Here is a 15,291-nt window from a genome sequence, read left to right as displayed (position 1 = left end):
TCTTTGCTCCAAGGCTAAAGTAGAATCTTATACCTGGAAATAAAAACCACTTTCACGGAAGAAACTGAGGACCAGTTCAGCCATTCGTGAGTCATCTGCTAATATTAAATGCAAGGAGTTGAGAAGAAAATACTTAGCACAAGGGGTCAAAAGACAGGGACATCCACCAATATGTGAGATTTGACATAGATCCGCATACCCGCAGCTGGAATCATGACAGGAAATGGGGTAAGTATCTGCTTCTCTAGCCAAACGGTCAGCCAGTTCATTACCTGGGATGCCCACATGACTTGGGGCACAGAGAAAGACAACTGAACAGGTAGTACACCCAAGGGCAGAGGGAAGGTCACGGATAGCAGAGACCAAAGGGTGATGAGAGTTGCATAGGTCGATAGCCTTCAGGCTGCTCATTGAGCCAGAACAAATTAAAACACTGTGGAGGGAGGCCTGAGAAACAAAAAGGAGGGATCTGTGAATGGCTAGAAGCTCTGCTGTGAACACACTACATGATCCCAGCAATAAATGGTGTTCTAAGCTAGTAGATGACGTGAAAGCATATTCTACCTTATCAATGGCCTTAGAATCATCAGTGTAAAATATGGTGACACCATGACACTCTGCGAGGATCGCACATACAAGATGCCAGAAAACCATAGGAGCAACAGAGATCTTAGGACCCTGGTCCTAATTCGTTGTCTAGGCAACATCCAAGGGGGCTATGGGAGGAAAGACACAGGGTGCATTCCAGTGAGTGGAGATGGAGATACCGACAGAGGGAAGTGAGGTGCATCTCAACCGGCAATCCCACCTGTGGGTGGGCATTAGGGGGGAGACATCCTTCTCTGACAAAGAGCACAGGGTACATGGGATGATCGGCAAATGCGTAAGAAACTAGGAGTCGGTTCTGTCCTATATGTAGAGGGGGAATGCCTGCTTCTGTGAGGAAATGGGACTACTGCGAAAGGCACCAACAGCCAGACACACCACCACTGGTGAACAGGGACAAGCAGTTTCAAAGTGGAAGAGGCTTCTGAGCCTTAAAGCTGGCTACCATAATCTAGTCTGGACAAGACCAGAGCATGGTAATGGTGGAGAAGAGTGGAACAGTCCACCCCCCCCCCCCCCTCCCCTTCCAAGATCTGTTGGCCAGGAGGTGGAGAGCATTAAGCTTCCACATATATGTAGTATTTAGATGGCGAATGTGGGGCAGTCATGTCAGCTTGTTATCAAAAATAAGGCCCAAGAAACGGGACTGTGCTACAACGTAGAGGAAATGCTCGCCTAAATAAAGTTCTGGATTGGGGTGTACTGTGGGTTGAGGATAAAAATGTACAACCCGCATTTTGAAGGGAGAAAACTTGAAGCCTTGGGAGGTTCCTTCTCTAAATCCTCGCAAGAACGAAAAAATGGCTGACATCGAAATAAGTGTCCAAGGAATAGAAAATCAACTGAAATCAATCAGAGGAAGGTCCACTGGACCTGACAGGATACCAATTCGATTCTACACAGAGTATGCGAAAGAACTTGCTCCCCTTCTAACAGCTGTGTACCACAAGTCTCTAGAGGAACGGAAGGTTCTAAATGATTGGAAAAAAAGACAGGTAGTCCCAGTTTTCAAGAAGAGTCGTCGAGCAGATGCGCAAAACTATAGGCCTATATCTCTGACATCGATATGTTGTAGAATTTTAGAACATGTTCTTGCTCGCGCATCGTGTCATTTCTGGAAACCCAGAAGCTACTCTGTAGGAATCAACATGGATTCCGGAAACAGTGATCGTGTGAGACCCAACTCGCTTTATTTGTTCATGGGACCCAGAAAATATTAGATACAGGCTCCCAGGTAGATGCCATTATCCTTGACTTCCGGAAGGCATTCATTCAATACAGTTCCTTACTGTCGCCTGATAAACAAAGTAAGAGCCTACGGAATATCAGACCAGCTGTGTGGCTGGATTGAAGAGTTTTTAGAACACAGTATGTTGTTCTCAATGGAGATACGTCTACAGATGTTAAAGTAACCTCTGGCATGCCACAGAGGAATGTTATGGGACCATTGCTTTTCACAATATATATAAATTACCTAGTAGATAGTGTCGAAAGTTCCATGCGGCTCTTTGTGGATGATGCTGTAGTATACAGAGGAGTTGCAGCATTAGAAAATTGCAGCAAAATGCAGGAAGATCTGCAGCGGATAGGCACTTGGTGAAGGGCGTAGCCACTGACCTTTAACATAGACAAATGTAATGAATTGCGAATACATAGAGAGAAGGATCCTTTATTGTACGATTATACGATAGTGGAACAAACACTGGTAGCAGTTACTTCTGTAAAATATCTGGGAGTATGCGTACGGAACGATTTGAAGTGGAATGATCATATAAAATTTGTTGTTTGTAAGGCGGGTGCCAGGTTGAGATTCACTGGGAGAGTCCTTAGAAAATGTAGTCCATCAACAAAGGAGGTGGCTTACAAAACGCTCGTTCAGCCTATTACTTTAGTATTGCTCATCAGTTTGGGATGTGTACCACGTTGGGTTGATAGAGAAGATCCAAAGAAGAGCGGCGCGTTTCGTCACAGAGTTATTTGGTAAGCATGACAGCGTTATGGAGATGTTTAGCAAACTCAAGTGGCAGACTCTGCAAGAGAGGCACTCTGCATTGTTGAGTAGCTTGCTGTCCAGGTTTTGAGAGGGTGCATTTCTTGATGAGGTATTGAATATATGGCTGCCCCCTACTTATAACTCCCGAGGAGATCACGAATGTAAAATTAGAGAGATTTGAGTGCTCGCGGAGGGTTTCCAGCAGTCGTTCTTCCTGCGAACCATACACAACTGGAACGGAAAGGGAGGTAATGACAGTCGCGCGTAAAGTACCCTCCACCACACACCATTGGGTGGATTGCGGAGTATAAATGTAGATGTAGATGTGGTCCACACAGCGGCCCATCGGATGGCGCCATGGAGCTGGCACGCAGCAGACGCTACCGAGTGGGAACTGCACCAGATGCAAAAATCATCAACATACAATGCCAGGGTAACCAGAGGCCCAACAGAGGTCACTAGCAAATCGAAGGCAATAAGGAAGTGTGTGACACTTAGCACAGAACCCTGTTCGATACTGATCTGAATCTGAGGGGTGCTGAGCAGAGTGCCAACTTGAAACCGAAAGGGCCAGTGAGATAAAAACTCGTGGATAAAAATAGGAAGGGGGCCACGGAAGCCCCGTCATGGAGGGTAACTAAAATGTGATGGCGCCAAGCCATGTCGCATGCCTTCAGCAGGTCAAAGAAGACTGTGCAAAGATGCCGGCAGTGAGTAACAGCCTGATGGCTGGCTGATTCCAATTGGAGTAAATGGTCAATCGAAGGATTGTCCTGTCCAGAAACCACACTGATATGGGGACAAAAGGCCCCGAGGTTCGAGTACCCAACATAATCTGAATCTGAACATTCTCTGGAGCAGTTTAAGAAGTACATTCGTCAGCCTAGTTGGGCGGTAACTGTCGAGATATGCTGGGCTCTTCCCAGGCTTAAAGATGGGGATAACAATACTGTCTTGCGACGGAAAAGCACCCGTGAGCTAAATGTGGTTGATGACCCTGAGGAGATGTTCCCTCTGGGGAACGTCCAAATTTTGGATCATATGGTTGTGGATGGAGTCCAGACTTGGGGCCATGTCTCGGGAAGAGGTAAGAGCCTGCAAGAATTTCCATTTGGTGAAGGGTTTGTCATAGGGCTCAGCATCGTTTGGGATGGAACAGAGGGAGGTCTGTTCAACTCTGCATTTCTGCAAGAGAAAGGTAATAGGATAGAAAGTTGGTGCCGATGCCGTTGCAAAGCGTATCGTAAGGTGTTTTGCTAAGACCAATGGATCAAAGTACAGAACACCTTGAAAGTGAAGACCATGGACAGCTGACCATCGCTGGTGGCCCAGAAGGCTACGGAGCTTAACCTAAACCTGTGATGAAGAGGCATATGTCCCCAGGGATGAAGGAAATATAGCACTCCCAGCACTCTTTTTTACTCTGGTTAATGAGGTAATGTGCCTTAGCACAGAGATGCTTAAAAGTGAGGAGGTTGGTCTGTGAAGGGTGTCACTTAAATTACTACAGGGCCCGTCGGCAGTCCTGGACAGCGAATGCATCATCCTTGGTCCACCATGGTACCGGTAGACGATGAGGGGGACCTGTGGATGGGGGGACAGCAGTGCCGGTAGCATGAAGAATAGTGGCAGACACACCTTGCATGACTACGTCAATGGAATTTGAGAAGGTGGTGCACAGCAGACGTATATAAAGGTCAACTGGCCCAACGGAATGCCCAATGTGGGGGCCTGACTGCCACCTGATAGAATCACTGGAAAGTGTTCACTGTCCAAAGGTCATCATGGGATGACCAATGTAGGGAAGCCACGAGGGCAGGGGAGGAGATCATGAGATCGATAGCAGAGAAGGTGCCATGAGCTGCACTGAAGTGGGTAGGGGAACCATCACTGAGGGTAGACAAATCAAGGTCCGTGATAAGTTGGTCAATTAGGAGACCCTTACCCATTGAAGTGACACTCCCCCACAGTGGATGGTGGACACTGAAGTCCCTAAGGAGGCAGTGCAACGTAAGAAAGTGGCCTACCTGGGGGAGGTAGACATTCTAAATGGCGATTGCCGGAGTCGTCTACACTCAAACCACTATTGCTTCAAAGTTGGTCACTAATGACATCAGAGCGAACCAAAGTGCAGAACCCACCAGATGCTAACCCAGGGCCAGCTCTGTCCCGACAGATGCCCAATAACCATAAAACATTGGAGAGTGGTTATCACAGAAATGGGTTTCTTGAAAAACAAGAGAGAACATAGAATAGGAGGAGACTAGACGTTGCATTTCTGGATGGTGCTAATAGTATCTGTCGCAACTGCACTGGATGATCATGTGGCGAGAGTCCAGGTTAGACATAAAGAAGACAAGAGGAGGTCATGTCATTGGTCAGTAGTCGCCACTGACAAGGATGGGGTGACATCCATAAATAAGATGACAGACTCAGGTTGCAAGGTGGGAGATGGCACCTCTGGGGGGCATGGGAGGGGGGGGGGGGGGCTTTGTCATGAGATTTATATTTCTTCTTCTCCTCTTTCAGATGTGGAGGAGGGCTAGGGCACAGAGGGAGTACAGGCGTCTGCAAGATCTGGAACCGAAAGAGAGCGGGCGACCAGTCTGCCAGCCTCAGAGATGCTGGGGAGAGGGATGCTGGGAGGGAGTCCAATCACCGGCAGGTGCCAAAGAAGGGGGGCAACTGCAAGGGAGGGGGAGGGTTGAGGGGGACCAGGGCTGGGGTAAGGAAGAGATAGGAGGGGGAAATGAAGCAACGGATGCAAAAGTTGAAGATAGTAACACTGTGTGAATTCTCTAATACTTTTGGCGAGTCACAGCATAAGACAGGTGATTCACGAACTTGGATCTTCTTTTCTGTCTTGCAAGCCAGGCAATCCGGTGAGTGGGGGAGTGGTGGTCAGCACAATTAACACACACTCATGGAGTGTGTGTCCACAGTAACCACTGTACAGCAGGAGGACATATGCCCAAAACGCAAGCACTGAAAGAACCGCATAGGTTGAGGGACTTATGGCTTCACGTCACATCTCATATTTGTAGCACATAACCTTGACCTCTGGGAAGGAAACCCCTCGAAAGCTAGAATGAAGGTGCCAGTATTGGTGCAGTTGTCTTTGCAACCCTTCTGCACACGATTAGCCCCGAGTATCTCATCTGTTTGCAGGATGAGGTCCCTATGAAAAATCACTCCCTGGGCCAGAAACTGGTGAGGCATAATAGACACTGGGACATGCCAAGACTATCACAGGCACGAAGAGCTGCAGACTGGATGGCAGAAGCAGCTTTGATCAACAGGGAGCCCGACTGCCTCTTACTAAGAGACTCCACTTCACCAGACTTAATGGTTCAAAAAATATGCATACATGTAGCTACAAGACAAGCTAAGCTTTCACATATAGAATTGACTGTCAAAATGATTTTGCTGCCTTTTTCCAAGGGTGTAATTAGACAGGATCCTAAGAGCACAGATGAGCACAATTATAAATTTCACTGGTGTGCACCGAACCTTCTGTAGGTTACCTGACAGAATACATGTTCCATCAAGCACTTACTTTTCCGAAGGAAAGCTAATTATGTGTGAAATTTCTGGAGAACTCACTGCACACTTTTTTTTTTATAAGAATAATTATGCTTTTTGCTATTGTTATTGCATTTGTAATGTATGAAAGAACTAAAATAAGTAAGACAAACTAACCATGAAAGGGTTGATCTTTTTTAGTGTGTGTTATCCTCTAAGTTGTACCAAACACAAATGTCCAAGCAAAATTTTAAGTAATGGCACAAATGACTGGTATTGTGGGCCCAAAATTTTTCAAGTGTCTGGTCCTCAATGTTAAGTAAGTCTAACACTCCTTAATCTACAAAATTCATGGAACATTCTCATACATAATGAAATTCATCTTGTGTAAAAGGACATTAACTTTGAAAGTAACCCTTCTCAAACCACCATTCACAATATTTTCCTACGACCTGTTGGAAATGTAAGCAGTTTTGACATCACACTCATTGAAATGAGGCCCACGGGAAAAAAACATCGAAAGCAGTTTGCTTTTACAAAGTATTCCATTATCTTTGACACATTTTGCTGTCAGCGCACGCTTGTGTGTGTACTGTGGTTTGCTGTAAATAGTGCATTTTCTTGGTAACTAAAGTTTTATTTCGGTGTAAGTCTTTTGTTTGTTTATGTTTCATTGCTGCAGCGTTATTCTGCAGTAGTGGGTTCAAGTATCAGTTTTTACTAGTAAAAAAAAAAACTGGAAACTAAAACAATGAAAAATTCCTGGAGTTCCAAGAAATTACAGTGTTTTCCCTGGATGAAAAAATCCTGGTTTTTTTTCTGGCTTTCCCAGGTTGCACACAACCTGCATAATCTTTACAGAACCATCAAAAGATATCAGACAAATCTGTGATTATATTGAAGCACAAATGGGAACAGTTTTCTCATTTTCATTATTTTAAAGAGTTTTGTGCTATAATCCCCAAAGAAATCAACCTCGATTTTCTGAAAAAATTAGTACTGACTTGGAGAGACTGCCAGCTCTTAACAGAACTGAGTGTGACATCATTCTATCCTAGTATCCATTCAATTGTAACGCTGACAATGTGACAGTTGAACTTCAGTTGCAGCTCACTGATATGCAGATAAGTGACTTGCTGAAGGGGAAGGACAGAGAAGAGAAACTCATTGAATTTTACCACTGCTTACCTGATGCTGAGTTTCCAAAACTGAAGAAATCTGCTGCCTTGTGGCGTCAGTGTTTGGATCAACGTTTGTGTGCAAACATTTCCATAAATCAGCACATCAAATGAGATTGATTGGTGAACATTTGAAAGCAGTGTTTGGATTGGATGCAGCAATACCAATCCAAACACTGGCGATATCTTTAAAGTCAAATAACTGTATCACAGTTCTCTAATGTTTTCTTTCTGCTTAGTTTGTGAGATTCACATATGTTACGCTAGGTCTAAAATCTTTTTGGTGCTGTCATTTGCTTTGATAGCTTTTTAGTAAATAAATAGGGTGGTTGCATGCCATTCACTAGTGCAGATGGAATGCAGATCTTAGTTTTTCATCTTTTTTTCCCCAGACATGTCATTCTGTCTTGCAACTATTGCACAGAATGGCGATGTGGTCTGCACTCGCTATTTTGTCAGTTATTCAGCCCACTGTGAAAAATGTTTGGTGACCTCTGATCTCGGTTCAGTGATGCTAATCACTAGACCATGGGTTGTGGACAACTGAACAAAATTATATCACAACATCAGGTGAGAACACTTTTCATTGTCCTCACAAGTCCAGATACATACAATGCAATAACAAAATAAGAAATACAATACATACTTATCAAATGAGCAATTTCTCAGAACATTTTCTTTTTAATGTCTTTAAGTACCTGTCTCACAGCTTCAATATGTTTTTCTGTATAAAACTCTCGGTGGACTGCAACCATATATTCTTCTTTGAATGTTTGCTGGGAAGACCGTGAACTTACAAGGTTTCCTAGGCTTTGTATTGTTTTGGAAATAAGTGTTAAAGTTCTATTTGTCTGAGAGTCCTGTAAAGAATTTGAACAAAATCAATAATTAAGCCAACTATTGCTTAACACATTAACATTTCTAAGAGAAATTGTTAAATAAGCAACTTTTCAACTTATATTCAAGAATCTTGACAAATCTGTAATAAGTAGGGACAGGAAAATTTTGTGAAAATGGTAATCTGAAATACAATGCTAAATTAGTGGATTTTAGCAAAATAATGTGAAATCGGCAGTTTTTATGAGATACTGCAAAATTTGTAATTTTTCTGTATAAAAATGTTATAAATCCGAGGATGGAAGTTTACTTTCACTGGTATTTGTAACTGAAAATTATCAAATGTTAACTCCAACTTGACTTCTAATATTCTGAAGTCTGTGTTTATGTATAACATTAAAGTTGAGTTTGTCCTGTATAATGATCTTCGATGTGATGATGAAAATACCATCAAAATTAGCAAAAATAACAGTACTGAGTGAGACCCGAGTTTCTCCTGGTGTATACAACTTTCAAATAACTTCCGGGAATTCAGCCAGGTAACACTTTCAGCAACCACCGATATTTCGGCCATTTTCAAGGCAAACTGCAACGGACAGGCGATGTACATACAAATTTAAAACCCCAGTTCTCGGACTGATGCAGGAAAGATAACACACACTGAACACTAGTGCCACCAAACATGACCAAAGTCAGAGCTATGGATAGTGAGACTACGAACTTGCAGGTGAGGTAGTACTGACTGTGTCCCCTGTGTTTTGACAAGGGAGAGAGCCAGATTCCACAGAGTTTAAACAAAAACCTCCATCCCTGTTAAAGAGGTTGCTCACTAATTTAATCCCAACTGCCTCCTTAATAACACTGTCCCAATAGCTGGACGTGAATGCCAATATCTCGGTGTTGTTATATAACATGGGGTGACCAGTATCCAAGCAGTGTTCGGCAATAGCAGATTGCTGTAATCGTGTGTGCCATTTATGCTCAGTACATTGGTCCTCCACGGTCCTGATAGTTTCACCAATATAAACCATGCCACAGCTACAAGGAATGCGATATACACCCACCTTACGCAAACCAAGATCATCCATTAACAGAACTCAAAAGCGCTCTAATTTTAGGCGGAGGTCTGAAAACACATTTCACATTGTATTTCCGTAAAATACAACTGATCTTGTTTAAAGTGTTTCCTACGTAACGCTAAAAGGCAGTACACTTAGGTGTCAACTCTCAATTATCATCAATCACCCAATGTACAGTTGGTCGATAGTGCAACGCACGTTCCATTTGTCTATAACTATAACCATTTTGACGAAATGTTACTTCAAGATGGGACAGCTCAGCTGGCAAAGTCTCAGCGTCAGAAATGCATGCCCTGTGTACCAACGTATTAAGTACCCCTTCACGCTGATCTGGATGATGACAACTATTAGCCTGCAAGTAAAAGTCGGTGTGAGTATGTTTTTTGTAGACTGCATGTCCCAATGATCCATCATCCTTCCTCCTAACCAACACGTCTAGAAATGGAAGGTAACCATCCTCTTCCATCTCCATCATAAAATGATTGTTCGGGTGGATTGAGTTCAGATGTTCTAGAAAGACATTCATATTCTCCCAACCATGAGGCCAAACAACAAAGGTATCATCAACATACTTAAAGAAACAGGTGAGGAGGAAATGTATCGGTTTTTACGTAAGTTGGATAAACTTCGTAGCTATCGAGTTAGACTGCAATGTGCTTTGTCGTCTTAATTGAGGTGTTATGATGAAAATCATGTCCCAACATTTTCCAAGGTTGTGCACCATGTTAATTCTCCTGCCACCAATCACATCAAGCAATGTGCTGGCTTGGCTCTTGTTTGTGAAAGGATTCGTTTTACTCATCGACGTTTGGATTCTGTTTCCAAAGAATTGTATCGTTTTCATTTAATGGATTATCGGAATTGTCTGACTTCACTTGGGATTGGTTGGTTGGTGCCTCATGGACTCAAGCTGACTGTGAATACAATTCCATTACTGGCCAACGTTTGGCAAAGTTTGAACGTTTACATCACGTGGAGTCTGGTGATATGAAGTTCCGTGATAAATCTCACAGAGAAATCTTTTGACGACGCAACCTTATCCATGCTTGGGAAGGGTTTAAATTTTGCACCCACTCCGAAGAGTTTGCCGGTAGTTGATTTTATTAGTTCAATTGAACAGGCAGTTTGCAAACTACCTCCTGATGCTGCAGAGGAGGTTAGGAGGGAGGTATGCCGTGTGTTGACTAGGGCTTGTCCACCCACAAGTAATGTAACAGCAGCAGAGAGGGCTGCTTTATGCCCTCTCACAGTTGATCCTGATATTGTTATTTTACCTACAGACAAGGGCAATGCCACCATTGTTTTAAATAAACAGGATTATGTACAAAAGATGCAACGTTTACTATCTGATTCAGCTTATCGCAGAATCGATGCTGACCCCACAAAAAGTGTTGAGAGAAGAAAAGTGGTTTGTCGCAGACACTATCAAGCAACTACAGTGCTGTTGCCCCTAGTTTATATGGCCTTCCGAAGGTTCACAAGGAAGAGGTTCTTTTCCATCCTATAGTGAGTAACATTGCTGCTCCGACATATCATTTAGCCAAGCATCTTCCTTGTCTGTTGAGTTCACTAGCATATCGGTGTGAACATCATATCAGGAAGTCATCTGATTTTTTACGTCGTTTTGAAGGACTGCGATTGAATGACTCTTGATATTTTAGTGAGTTTCGATGTGGTCTCTCTCTTCACTCTTGTTTCTCTGTCCGATTCGTTGCGGTTAATTGAGGATAGGTTTGGAGCTGAATTAACTAATCTCTTTCAGCATGTGTTAACATCCACTTACTTTTTATTCAATGACCAGTATTACGAGCAGACAGATGGAGTTGCGATGGGTAGTCCATGGTCTCCTGTGATTGCAAATTTGTTTATGGAAGACTTCGAAGAACGTGCATTGGAGTTGGCGCCTTTGAAACCCGCCTGTTTCTTTAGATATGTTGATGATACCTTTGTTGTTTGGCCTCATGGTACGGAGAATTTGAATGCCTTTCTAGAACATCTGAACTCGATCCACCCGAACATTTGATTTACAATGGAGGTGGAAGAGGATGGTTGCCTGCCCTTTCTTGAAGTGTTGGTTAGGAGGAAGGATGATGGATCACTAGGACATGGAGTCTACAGGAAACGTACTCACACCGACTTCTACTTACAGGCTAATAGTTGTCATCATCCGGCTCAGCATGAAAGGGTACTTTGTACCCTGGTGCATAGGGGATGTCGTTTCTGACACTGAGACTACGCCAGCTGAGCTGTCCCATCTTGAAGTAACATTTCATCAAAATGGTTATAGTGATAGATTGAACGTGTTTTGCACTATCAACCAACTGTAAATTGGGTGATTGATGATAATTCTGAGTCGACACCTAAGTTTACTGCCTTTCTGCCTTACGAAGGAAACACTTCCAACATGATTGGTTGTATTTCATGGAAATACAATGTGAAATGTGTTTTCTGACCTCCATCTAAAATTGGAGCACTTTTGAGTTCTGTTAAGGATGATATTGGTCTACATAAGGCGGGTGTATATCGCATTCCTTGTAGCTGCGGCATGGTGTATATTGGTGAAACTATCAGGACCATGGAGGACTGATGTACTGAGCATAAACGGCACACACGATTACAGCAGCCACGTAGATCTGCTATTGCCGAACACTGCTTGGATACTGGTCACCCCATGTTATATAACAACACCGAGATATTGGCATGCACGTCCAGCTATTGGGACAGTGTTATTAAGGAGGCAGTTGGGATTAAATTAGTGAGCAACCTCGTTAACAGGGATGGAGGTTTTTGTTTAAACTCTGTTTGAAATCCAGCTCTCTCCCTTATCAAAAAACAGAGGGACAGAGTCAATGCTACCTCACCTGCGAGTTTGTAGTCTCACTATCCATAACTCTGACTTTGGTCATCTTTGGTGGCACTAGTGTTCAGTGTGTGAGTGTGTGTGTGTGTTTGTGTGTGTGTGTATCTTTCCTGCATCAGTCCGAGAACTGAGGTTTTAAATTTGCATGTACTTTGCCTGTTTGTTGCAGTTTGACTTGAAAATGACGGGGTGTTCTCTCACCAAATTATCGGCGGTCGCTGAAAGTGTTACCTGGCTGAATTCCCGGAAGTTTTTTGATAACAGTACTGAGTTTGACAAAAACACTAAATCTGACAAAAAACACTAAATTTGGCAAAGTAAACAACACCGAATTTGACAAACTAAATCACACTGAAATTGTCAAAATAAACAATTCCACATTTGACAAAAAATAACGGTGAATGTGGCAAATTGCACATAAAATAAAACTATTTCTCCTGTCCTTAGTAATAAGGGCTATAAGATGCAGATACAGTGTTTTTTTGACAGGAATGGGTCACTAAAACTAGTTTGTATAATTTTATTTGGTTTCGATATGATGATTTAGTGAAATGCCCTGTTCCTTAAGATGAAAGTAATGTTTTGCTTTACAAGTGGTGGACAAACTTTTCTGTAACACATTTATGTTTAAAACTCTTGATCAACTTATACAGGGTGTTACAAAAAGGTACGACCAAACTTTCAGGAAACATTCCCCACACACAAAGAAAGAAAATATGTTATGTGCACATGTGTCCGGAAACGCTTACTTTCCATGTTAGAGCTCATTTCATCACTTCTCTTCAAATCACATTAATCATGGAATGGAAATACACAACAACAGAACATACCAGTGTGACTTCAAACACTTTGTTACAGGTAATGTTCAATATGTCCTCCGTTAGCAAGGATACATGCATCCACCCTTAGTCGCATGGAATCCCTGATGGCTGATGCAGCCCTGGAAAATGGCGTATTGTATCACAGCCATCCACAATACGAGCACAAAGAGTCTCTACATTTGGTACCGGGGTTGCGTAGACAAGAGCTTTCAAATGCCCCCATAAATGAAAGTCAAGAGGGTTGAGGTCAGGAGAGCGTGGAGGCCACGGAATTGGTCCACCTCTACCAATCCATCAGTCACCGAATCTGTTGTTGAGAAGTGTACGAACACTTCGACTGATATGTGCAGGAGCTCCATTGTGCATGAACCACATGTTGTGTCATACTTGTAAAGGCACATGTTCTAGCAGCACAGGTAGAGTATCCTGTATGAAATCATGATAATGTGCTCCATTGAGCGTAGGTGGAAGAACACGTGGTCCAATCAAGACATCACCAACAATTCCTGCCCAAACGTTCACAGAAAATCTGTGTTGATGACGTGATTGCACAATTGCGTGCGGATTCTCGTCAGCCCACACATGTTGATTGTGAAAATTTACAATTTGATCACATACTGACGAAACTAAAATGAGTTCTAACATGGAAATTAAGCATTTCCGGACACATGTCCACGTAACATCTTTTCTTTATTTGTGTGCGAGGAATGTTTCCTGAAAGTTTGGCTGTACTTTTTGTAACACCCTGTATGTAAAATATCAATCAGATGACAGTAAGCTTTAAACTGTGTTAATCAGACAAACAAGCGACGACAAATAGCAAATTGAGAGGCAAATCAATAGCAAAGGTCTGTAAATATTTGGAGATATGAGAACAGCCTTATACGTACAAGTGCTAACTGAATGGGAGGCTGAATAGAAATACTGAACAAGTTTGTGAAGAACATGCACACAGAAAGAAAATTATTATTTGGAAAAAAAGGTCAGGAAGGGCACTCCATACAAGAACAGTTACTTTAGTCCAGACTTCGTCAATGGTTTTTCATGTTACTAAAAGAGTTGGTATAGTCAACAACAGATGCAATGAATGTACTGTTTACTATCCAAAAATTTCTTTCTTTGCCAATTCAGAGGCAAGTAGCAAGAAGAAGAGAAAACATACTATTGAGGTTATGAGGTGAAGTAGTAACTTCCATCTAAACTCAAGTGTTACTGCCAAGAAGACAAATTTTTTTATGCTTACTATCCAAATAATATTTATATCCTTCCTATACCTGACACTAAAATAATTTGCTCCATACAAAGCACTTGGGACCTACAGAAGGCCAAGAATTACTTCACAAATCATTTTTAAATGAAATAACAGACATGTAACACAACTAACACTAAAGAATGAAACTCTATGATTTGTGTGTTATTTCACACTGCAACACAGTACTATTTTATCACAAAAGTTGGCAACAAATTTTCCAAAGTATTTTATTCCAGGTAAGTGAGAACTAGGGTTAGACAGGTAAATAAAATGTGTGTAGCTAGTGCAATATTTCATTGGTTCAAGTGGCTCTGAGCACTATGGGACTCAACATCTGTGGTCATCAGTCCCCTAGAACTTAGAACTACTTAAACCTAACTAACCTAAGGACATCACAGACATCCAAGCCCGAGGCAGGATTCAAACCTGCGACCGTAGCAGTCACGCGGTTCCGGACTAAGCGCCTTAACCGCGAGACCACCGCGGCCAGCTATTTCATTGATTCAGAAATGCAGGGAGAGGAAGAACTCACTCTTTCTGACATGTGATTCAAGATGCACCATCTGTAGCTGACAGAAAAAACATTATAATAATTCAGTTGTCCATACAGTAGTAATCTAAAGAAGGGAAGCTTTACAAATATCTTCACTAGCAAAAAGTTTTGAATAAATAGTAGCTCCAGCTGTCCAATGTAAAAGATAAGGAGTAAGCTGGACAAGAAACAAACAGCGTTTAGTTTCTGTGCTGTTTCTACAGAACATATTATACGATGTATCAAAATCTCTTAAATAATGATAATCTATTTGAATTAAACAGTCACTACAGAGATACTTAGGAGACAATTAACGTTATATATGTTTAAGAATGTATCAACTTACTATTTGTTCTGTTGTTAAATCGAACAACTTCGGTCCTAAAATGGCAGGGGCAAAAAACCTGAGGAAGATGAAACCAGATATAACTGAATACTTGACTTCCTTATTATCTGAAATGAAGGAAAACAACTGAATGTAGTTCTTAATACTACGTGTCAAGCACAAGCAAATATAAATCAGTGACCCAAGAAAATTAAATTTAGCAACGAAACACTAGTGCCAAGTACTGTAATATTTCAAGAAAGGCAAAGTGATGTAGAAATGTGGT

At 42.2% G+C, this 15,291-nt stretch overlaps 1 protein-coding gene across 2 annotated transcripts in view; it reads right to left on the bottom strand.

Annotated features, from left to right (window-relative positions):
- LOC126336839 (GTPase-activating protein) overlaps positions 1–15,291 on the bottom strand; it is a 139,272-nt gene that overhangs the window by 65,747 nt on the left and 58,234 nt on the right. For both annotated transcript variants that reach the window (XM_050000919.1, XM_050000920.1), the window contains exons 11-12: positions 15,027–15,133; positions 7,998–8,159 (exon numbers count right to left, since the gene is read on the bottom strand). In XM_050000919.1, the coding sequence (XP_049856876.1) occupies positions 7,998–8,159; positions 15,027–15,133 (269 nt within the window). The remainder of the gene's footprint in view (positions 1–7,997; positions 8,160–15,026; positions 15,134–15,291) is intronic.

The sequence above is a fragment of the Schistocerca gregaria genome, chromosome 2, assembly GCF_023897955.1.
Source record: "Schistocerca gregaria isolate iqSchGreg1 chromosome 2, iqSchGreg1.2, whole genome shotgun sequence".
NCBI classification, from domain to species: domain Eukaryota; kingdom Metazoa; phylum Arthropoda; class Insecta; order Orthoptera; family Acrididae; genus Schistocerca; species Schistocerca gregaria.
Note: the sequence above shows the minus strand (reverse complement) of the source record. Positions and strands in the feature narration are given on the sequence as shown.